Source organism: Vigna unguiculata, chromosome 5, assembly GCF_004118075.2.
Source record: "Vigna unguiculata cultivar IT97K-499-35 chromosome 5, ASM411807v1, whole genome shotgun sequence".
NCBI classification, from domain to species: Eukaryota; Viridiplantae; Streptophyta; class Magnoliopsida; order Fabales; family Fabaceae; genus Vigna; species Vigna unguiculata.
The window spans coordinates 4,415,269-4,425,091 of NC_040283.1; the positions used below are offsets into that span (position 1 = coordinate 4,415,269).

At 37.3% G+C, this 9,823-nt stretch overlaps 2 protein-coding genes across 2 annotated transcripts; one reads left to right on the forward strand and one right to left on the reverse strand.

Annotated features, from left to right (window-relative positions):
* Positions 1-767: 767 nt before the first annotated feature.
* On the forward strand, positions 768-3,964 carry LOC114185779 (acyl-coenzyme A thioesterase 9, mitochondrial). The gene is made up of 5 exons (XM_028073690.1): positions 768-1,270; positions 1,955-2,132; positions 2,372-2,838; positions 3,189-3,317; positions 3,448-3,964. The coding sequence occupies exons 1-5, from the start codon at positions 860-862 to the stop codon at positions 3,607-3,609; spliced, it is 1,347 nt and encodes a 448-aa protein (XP_027929491.1). The 5' UTR covers positions 768-859; the 3' UTR covers positions 3,610-3,964.
* Positions 3,965-5,526: 1,562 nt separating this feature from the next.
* LOC114185313 (formin-like protein 1) lies at positions 5,527-9,823 on the reverse strand. Its single transcript, XM_028072972.1, has 4 exons — positions 7,738-9,823; positions 7,310-7,509; positions 6,748-6,992; positions 5,527-6,624 (listed from the first exon to the last, which is right to left on the reverse strand). The coding sequence occupies exons 1-4, from the start codon at positions 9,792-9,794 to the stop codon at positions 5,806-5,808; spliced, it is 3,321 nt and encodes a 1,106-aa protein (XP_027928773.1). The 5' UTR covers positions 9,795-9,823; the 3' UTR covers positions 5,527-5,805.

Genomic DNA, 9,823 nt, shown 5'->3' on the forward strand with positions numbered 1-9,823 from the left:
ATTTTAAATCAAAAGGATCAAACATTTATAATATGAGAACTACAAACATGTAGTTTTTATAATTTATTTTATATATTTATTATAATAAAATAAAAGTGAATTAATTTGATTTATTCTTTTAATCAAAATATTTAATTAACTATTTTAATATTTTATAAAAATAATAATTGATACGTAACAATAACAAATAAGTTAAACACATTAATTATTAAAATATTAAAAAATTTAATTTGTGAACCTATATCATTAAAATTAGTAAATAATTTTAATAAAAAATAGTCAAAATACTATAAAACATCTTCTGTAGCAATAGCAACTAAAGGAACTGTTTTCATTACCATCATTGCTTAGAAATATCGGGTGGACCTCCTCCTTTCAAATTTATGGCACACATTGCACCATTCACCAGTTCTACTATTCTATTTTTTAATAAATATTTTCTTAACGAATCAAATAATTTATATATATTAATATTTCATATACATGTCTGATTAAAAATATTTTCATCTGGTCACAATTGATTTCGTAATAGTGCTGTCTGTTTAACGTGAAATTATTTTTATCTTTTATGCTATTTATATTTTTATTTGATTACAAACTACTACATATAATAATTTTGTTAATCTATAATGGTCTTAAAATTTATATTTAAACTCTAATTTTTATTATCAAATATTTGTAATTAGTTTGTGAATTACTGATTTAGACGTTGAATTCATTAAATTAGAAAATAATGTTTCTTAACAAACACATTATTATTGTTTCAAAAACAACAACTACCAAAAACAAAGGGGAGTAGAAGAACTGATTCATCCCTGTTCAAGGTGGAGTAAAACATCAAAATACTAAAAAAAATACAATGGATTTGAATTCTTCTCCGTCCAACAACACAATTGCTGTGAATGGAACAATCCCAGTTGCTTCCACCTTCGCCAGCGCCACCGCGCCTATGGAGAATCCTCTGCCGGCGAAGGGTTCAGGGGATCGGAAACCCATTGCTCTGTGGCCGGGGATGTACCATTCTCCGGTGACCACGGCTCTGTGGGAGGCGCGGGGCCAGATTTTCGAGAGGCTTCTTGACCCTCCGAGGGACGCTCCTCCCCAGAGTGAATTGCTCACCAGAACTCCCTCGCAGAGCAGGACCAGCATCTTGTACAATTTCTCCTCTGATTTTGTGCTCAGAGAGCAATATAGGGATCCCTGGAATGAGGTTCGAATTGGGAAGTTGCTTGAAGATCTTGATGCCCTGGCTGGAACTATTTCTGTCAAGGTGCACTCTTAAAGTTTCAATTTTTCCTTGTGCTGTTGGGATATTAAAGGGGTTCATGGGGTTTTGGTATTTGGGTATTCCTTTTTAGTTATTTTCAGCTGTGTTTACTGAATTTGTTAGGTTTTATGGAAAGATTTTAACTCTCGTGTACACCCTGAAAAGCTTTTACACAGAAAACCAGACAAAATTCATGATTGAAATAAACTTATATCATCTATAATTGAAATTGAACGATAGTAAAAAAAAAAAAACTTTCGAGTCACATAGCGTTTTAATTAAATTCTTGTAAGAATTGGGTATCTGGGTAATGTTTGTAATATGATTTGGTCATTGAGTGTGGTGTAAATTGGTAAAAATGGTGATAATAAGGCAGAACTTTTTAAGTTCAAACTAGGTTGAACTTTGATGATTGGCATTTGGGGTGAATGACTTGTTTGTTTTGTGGTAGTAGGTCAAATGTAGTTTGATTCTTGTTTGTATTCGAGAAGACCGGAAGTTTTCACATGAACGTTCATTTTAATTTGGAAATCCGAACCAACATTTATACGTAGTTAGTAGACTTTGGCGTGTGGTCTAGTTTGCTTGTTATTTGGAGCAAAATATTTACATTGTAAATTGTAATGAAGATTCCATTTAATGTACCTATTTTTTGACTGTGTTGTTTGATGTTTGATTGTGGAATAGCACTGCTCTGATGAAGCTAGCACAACAAGGCCACTTATAGTTGTCACTGCTTCTGTCGACAAGATTGTACTAAAGAAACCAATTAGTGTTAACGTTGATCTTAAAATAGTTGGTTCTGTTATATGGGTTGGACACTCCTCAATAGAAATTCAACTGGAGGTTACTCAGTCCAATGAAGGTACATATCTTTAGGATCATGAGGCTATGAAAATAAAGTTATTGATGGTTAATCCATAACAGTGTACACCATGTTGCATAGACCTTAAATTTCTCATCGTATCTTCCACATAACAATTATACAAACCTTCATGATAGAATCGCATTTTCATTCTTTTGAATTTCCTCCAATACTCGTTATTTTCTTTTATATTTCAACCAAACTTCTCCAAAACTTATGCATCACCATAATGTGTGCAGAGGGCAAAGATTCAGACTCAGTAGCACTGACAGCCAACTTCATATTTGTTGCCCGAGACTCTAAAACTGGGAAAGCTGCTCCAGTGAATCGACTTTCGCCAGAAACTGCTCAGGAAAAAGTTCTTTTTGAACAAGCTGAAGCAAGAAGTAATTTGAGAAAAAGGAAAAGAGGAGGAGAAAAGAAAGAGTTTGAGAATGGGGAGAAAAATAGACTTAAGGCCCTTTTGGCTGAAGGAAGAATCTTTTGTGACATGCCAGCTTTAGCTGACAGGGACAGTATTCTTCTAAAGGATACCAGTCTTGAGAATGCTCTGATATGCCAACCACAGCAAAGGAACATCCATGGTCGAATATTTGGAGGTTTCTTGATGCATCGTGCATTTGAATTGGCTTTCTCAACAGCATATGCCTTTGCTGGATTAGTTCCTTACTTTCTAGAAGTTGACCATGTTGATTTCCTAAGACCTGTGAGTGTTTCATCCATCCTTTTACAAATTTCAAAATCTGACTGTTAACATGATTCTGTTTTTTATACACAGTTGGCACAATCTTTGACATTTCTATAACCAATTGTCACAGGAGTTTCAAATTGTTTGAATTGACATCCAAAATCTAGATTCTAGAGTAATTATGTTCTGAGTTTGTGGAAGTGAGTGATGGGAAGGGAAGTATTACAGTTTTACAACAGTGTTTTTCGGGGTGACATAGAACCTTTAATTTGTGATATTTTGAGTAGTTCTATTCTAGGACCTTACATCTGCTATACTATTTTCCATGCATTCTATTCTTCTATGTGATAAAAGGAACCCTTGAACAGGTTGATGTAGGGGACTTTTTGCGTCTCAAATCTTGTGTTCTGTACACGGAGGTTCATGATCCAGATCAGCCACTTATCAATGTTGAAGTTGTTGCTCATGTTACACGGCCTGAGTTGCGTTCTAGTGAGGTTAGCCTCTACTAAAATGCACTGTATACAACGCACAATCATTATCACTTGCACTTTTTCTTCTTGAACTTCAAAGATATCAAAGATTGTAATCATCATTGTCCGTTCTGTTCTTTTTATGTGGTTACAGGTATCAAATACTTTCTATTTCAGTTTCACAGTACGTCCAGAAGCAAAGGTGACAAAAAATGGATTTAAACTTCGAAATGTGGTGCCGGCGACGGAGGAGGAAGCACGCCGTATATTAGAGCGCATAGATGCTGACAACTTGAATGAATTCTTCAGAACATAAGAAGAAAAACAACAATTAGCAAATAAAGTATTCGAGTTATCCACCCTAGTTATGTGAGCAGAGAAATGAAAAGATTAGCTTTTATACAATAAGTTTTTCTGCCCCCATGTTAGAGGGCACTGGTGTGCCTTTTATGTCTAGCATCACATGATTTCTTAGAAGGGAATTGGTGTTAGACAAGTATATGAATCTGAATTCTGTAGGCACCTGTTGTGCAAGTAGTATGAGGAAAACATTGTTAGTTAAGTTAATGAAAGAAATTGTAGAATGAGTTGTGTACAATCAATGATGGCTATAGTCATTTGTTATGCATATGAAGCAAATTATATTATTACTTCTTAGAAGTCTCATTGTATCTTCTTCCACATAACATAACAGTTATACAAACGCTTGTTGCTTTGTTGGAGAGGAATGTCATTGCAATCAGGAAGGAGTAGTGTTTTCAAAGTGTTTGTGATTGAATGTATTATGAGGGTACTATTAGGGGTCTTCATTGAGTGGTGTTGCTTGATGATACAATTTGATTCAATTCAACTTAATTAGATCGAGTTAGGTGTTATGTCTGATTGATTTAAATACAAATCTAATTAATCCAACTCACTTAAAAGTGGGTTGGATTGGATTGAATGTAACCAAAAAAATATAGAAACCTAATTTAATTTAACTCTATATTTTTTTAGTGGGATGGGTAATATAATTTAATTTAAAAGTGAAGAAAGTATTCAAACTCCACCATTCTATTCCAATTGTCCTGAGCGACAACAATTATAAAGGGCACAGAATTGGTCATTTCGAAATCAATTGAATTTGCTTGGATTTTAATAAAAAAAAAATCATATATTGATTAGGATATAAATAATATCTCATTTTTTAAATCGGGTAGAGGAATAGAGATGGATACACATTCACTTTGTAGTTATATCCATTCTTATCTCCAATTATTAAAACACTCAGTAACATACAAATTATGTTTAATTATTTTGTTGGTTTCAATTGAAAATTTCTTACTTTGCTACAATTTTTTATATTCTTTTCCTCTATTATTTAACTTATTTGATATCTACTAACTTCACTCATATTTTTTCAAGATATTTTTTCTCTCATTATAACTTTAATTACATTTTTTACTTTTTGTGTTATTTTAAAAAACATAAACATCAATTTTATTAAATTAAATCGTTTTTAGAACATAAATTTTATCGTTTCTATTTTTTAATATTTATATTTGTTGTTTAGTTCGTTATAGGAGAATTTTTAACTAATAATCTAAGTTTTCAATATATAATTGTTATGTAGTACTTTGTGTTAAAATTTTTACAATTATATATATATATATATATATATATATATATTTGTTCCTTAAAATTTGACATTAAAAAGAATGTGTATCTTTTAATATTGAATTATTGATAATATCATTTCCTTTTTTTATTGTGATTTTTTTTGGGACAATATCAGAGCTAGTTGAGGTATGTACAGGTAAATGTTTGTTACTCGACAAAAACAAATATAATTAACCTCGTGTCTTAAGAGAATTGGTTATATTTAAATACAACAAGTCTAAACTTCATGTTAAACCAGTGGAGTTATACCTAATATAAGCATAACATTATCTTATACGAATTAAGATGGTAAACATATAGTTTTATCTATCAAGATTCAATGTAATAAAAACACAGTCCCAATTTCAAGTTATACTTAATATAAGCATAGTTATATTAATTCTTTTTACTTGTTCCTTTTTTTCTGGATATATTTAATAATGATTTTGTCATCATTATAGTAGTATAGATAGTTTTTAACCACTTCCAAAAAATATTAAAAATTTAATTGGCCAAATTTAAATAGGAGTGATATAATCTGATTTGCTACAACGAATATCAATTCAAAGAAAATGTATATACAAAACACTTTAAGTTCTCTGAAAATTCTCTTTTCTTGGAAATAATTGGAAAGCTTTATACATGTTTACTACAACCCTCTTTGTTACATATCCAGGCTTTCTCCCCCCAAAGAAAATCTTTTACCACATATATTATAAATAATCTACATAAACTGAAGTCTGTTACAAGGATTTTTACAATTTGACAAGAAAAAATAAATTACAACAGTTTTGGCCAGATCTATAAAAAAATCACCTGGTTCCAGGTTTTAGGAGAAGATGCAGCCAAAAAGTGAGTTTAGTGAGTGATGTAGCTAAGGTGATGGAGTCTCATCATCATCTGAAGAGGTATTATTATTATATTGATGCTTCTCATGTAATCCAGGAAGAGGTTGTGGAAGCATTGGATTAACTGGCACAGGGAATTTATGAGCTGAACTAACCATGGTTCTCTCATTTATCATTCCAACTTCTTTGCAGACACGGTCAAGAACTGCTAGAAAGTCTCTTACAACCATGAAGAGCCTGAATGGATGAGCTTCTTCTTTTGACAAGTTCCCATGAAAATACTCTGTAATCTCCTTCACAAGGGAGGAAGCAACGTTTTCTTGGACTTGAATTTTTGGAATTTCCTCCTCAGCCATTCTGATGAATTTGTTCACTGATTCTGTAAAATTCTGACTGCTTTCATCTGATCCCATGGTTTGGTTTAACTGCACAACCTCTGCTATGTTTGCAATTCCTCTGGAAAGTTTTAACACATCACTGCTGAGAACTTCGGAATCCATAGTAGCAGCCTTCTTCACATTTGATAGCTCTGAACTCAGGCTTGATACTACTTGTAGACCAAGCCTCCTACACTTGGCATCTTCGTTCAATGTATTAGAGCTTGGAGTTTGATTAGTGTCAAAGAGACGTGCACCTTCTGTTCGAATAATTTCTTGTACAACGAAATGCAGTAGAGTGGTTTTGCCATCTGCGGCTTTGACATCAGCCAGCTTGAGGAGAGTGTCAAGTTTGAATGCCTCTGCATCCCCACGGTTGGTCCCCACGTTCATGCGGTTCCCGGTTTTAAGTACAGCCTCCAACAGCTTCAAGAACATTCTGGAATGTCGCAGCTCTTCACAGGCAGCCTGCAAAAACACCGATCAGAAGATGAAGACCATAACATCCAATGTAAACTTTCTGAGTTTCTACCAACAATGATGTCCTAAGATACTCCTGAAGAAATGAATAATCAGTGTGAGATTGTTTACCTCTAGTGTTTGAAAGGATGTCCTAAGATACTCCACTTCAGACTCAAAACTAGCTATGAAAAGCATTGCTTCAATCCTTTTAAATGCGAAAGGTACATCAAGCACTGCCTTCAAAAATTTCTCAGCCAGACCAAGCTTGGTTGGTGAGTCATCTTTATGTTCTCTCAACTTGCGTTCTTCTTCCTTGCTTGGTGCCATTCTTAATAAGCTTTCCAGTAATTCTGTTCCAAGTGTATCAGTGGTACCTGTAGAGAGATGCATTGAATTAGCTGCATCATCAGTACACAAGTACATACTTGAAAGTGGTTATTTATCAGAATTATGTTCAATTAAGCAAGCTAATCCTTCTGTTGTCTATTTTTATCATTATGAATTGATTCAAAGTTTCTCTGGTATTAGGAAAAGGGGGCTGGCAAATGTTCTTGATAATGAATTCACTACTGAAATTATTCTCTTCAGGGCTAGTTTAATGGGTCCAATATATCGATCAATATCTATCGGCCTACCAAAAAAAACTACAGAAAACTATGTATTAACTGAAGGTGGGAATGAGAAAATATACCTTCTAAAAGTGCTTCACACACTTCTTCTACAGTGACGTTAAGCGCTTTCAGCAAGATACAAATATTTTGAGACTTTTTAGGATCGAGTACTCTTTCCTCCTGATTTGGCGGGTGAGAAATAGAGTTTGTAGTTGCATCCTTGGCCTTGGGGTTTGGTGTGTTCACTACAAACAACGTTTCAATCATTTTCTCATTCAATCTGCAGCCAACCCAATTCAATGTTACTCAATTCAAGAACACCAATTGCAACATAAACAACATTTATCAACCACTAAATGCCATCCACACAACCAGGTAAGGGAATTAAGAAATTTTATAGCAAGGCAGCATCTTGAAATCTTCACATCCAATTTGGGTAAATAGAAAACCGAAATCTAAAACTATAATAAGGCTAAAACTCTAACAAACTTTAGAGTTAGAATCTTACTTAAACGAACTGGACTTCATCTGATCCCACACCATTTCACGTTCAGAGCTTGTTCTCACTTTGTCCCAATGCAGGGGCTTCAATTTTGGTTTACCAGTCTCTTCAATTTCCCTCAAGCTCGCCGGCAACTCAACGTTGGTTGCTTGGTTTTGCAACACAAAAGGCCTCGAAGGAGGCACCAATTCCGGTGGCCTTGACACGGGTTGACCAACCGGTGTTGACGGCCCCGGCGCTGGAACTCCCCATTGCTTCCTCTGCCGTGGCAACGGTGGTGGTGGTGGCGGAGCAGGGCCTGGAATCTCCCAGTGCTTCCTCTGGGGCAAAGGTGGAGGAGCTGGAACGGTTCCAATTTCATCAAACGGTGTTGTTATTGGCATTGACAGTGCTGGAATGCTCCAGTGTTTTCTCTGCGAACCGAAAGAACCGGTTCCCAATTCACTGAAAATTCCTCTTTCCGTTTCCGGCGATGAAAGTAGGGCGGGTGATAAAGGCACCGATGACAAGCCAGGTAACATTAGTCCGTCGGAGACACTCGACATTCTCGGAGACTGGTCGAAAGTATGGTGACGTGTCACCTTCTCCGGCGAAGAGGGAAGAGAAAAGGCGGAGGACGAAGAAGCATCAGATAATCTCGGCGGTGGCGATGAAGGTAATGCATTTTCATTTTTCTCCAATGTTCCCTCATGTGATGACGATGGTGCTGCATGTGCATGTACACATGCACTTAACACATCGTTATCACGTTCAGCAAAAACCCTATCTGGTGTTGAGCACATCGAAGAAGAAGAATGCACGTGCGGGTGGTTGTAATTTTCCGGTGATTTCGGCAGTGCTTTCCGATAACTCGAACCCGCTGGCGGCGGCATGTTCGGGATAGACCTTTCCGGCGATCCGGAAGAAGAGGAAGAACACGAGCTAGAGGTTACGCTTCGATCGACGGCGAACACTCGCCGGGAAACTGATCCGGTTCCGCCGGAGCCTCCCAGCGACGAACCTCTCGGCGAGTAAAACTCGTCTTCGTCCTCCTCCGCTGTCGTGAAACCCGCCTCGTCGCGGGGTGGAAGCGGAGGCGGAACTGAAGCTTGTCGCGCGAGCGGCGGAAGAGGCCGGAGCTCCGGGGATTCCATTTTCCGGTCTCCGTCACCAACATCGGAGTCCTCTATCATATGAGAGTTCGCGACAGTGCCGAGGTAGAGAAACTCGGAGCTGGTGGAGGACGTGTGCCGGAGCTTGCGTGTTTCGACGGAAGTTTCGGCATTGCGGCGGAGCGGGAGGAGGGCAGTGTCGGAACGGAGAACTTTGCCTGCTGGGGAGGGGGGAGGGTTCCGGCGGCGGCGGTAACAGACAAATGCAGAGATGGAGACGGCGAGTGCGGCAGCGACAACAGCGGCGAGAGCAACGGGAAGAAGTTTGTTGGAGGAGGAATTGGGTTTTGGGGAGTGAGGGAGAATGAGGGAGGAGATGTTGGCAGGAAAGGAGGCAAATGTGATCGGAGAAGGAGGAGGAGGGGAAGAGGGGTATAACGGAAAAAATGGTGATTGTGTTGTTGTTGTTGTTGGGGTTGTTGTAGCGGTTGTTGGTACTGGTGTGGAGGAAATGGTGGTGGTGGGGATGGTGGATGATGAAGGGTATTTGGGATTTTGTTTTGAGGTTGAAGGAGAAGGATGAGGAGGTGGTGGTTTTGGTGGTTCAGAAGGAGGAAGAGAGGTCAAAGGAATAAAGGGTTCATGGAGGACCCTTCTGTTGAAGAACAAGAGTTGTGAAGAAGACAATGCACATGACAAAAACAACAACGACAAGAAGAAGAAGAAGGAGGAGGAGGAGGAAGAGGCTTGCATTTTCTGTGTTGTGGTTGTTGTGTGAAGTGAATGGGCGAATGAGAGAGAGAGTGAGATATGTAGTAATGGCAGTGGGGACTTTTGGTGCAGAGAAGAAAAGAAGAGTGTGTGTGTGTGTGAAAAGGTTGAATTTATGAAGAAGAGATGAAAAGAGTGTTGTTGCATACAGCTAAGATTCTCTTGCTGCTTCTTCTGTTTCACTACTTGAAGGTTTTGCATTTTGCATTTTCATTTTCATTTGCACTGTT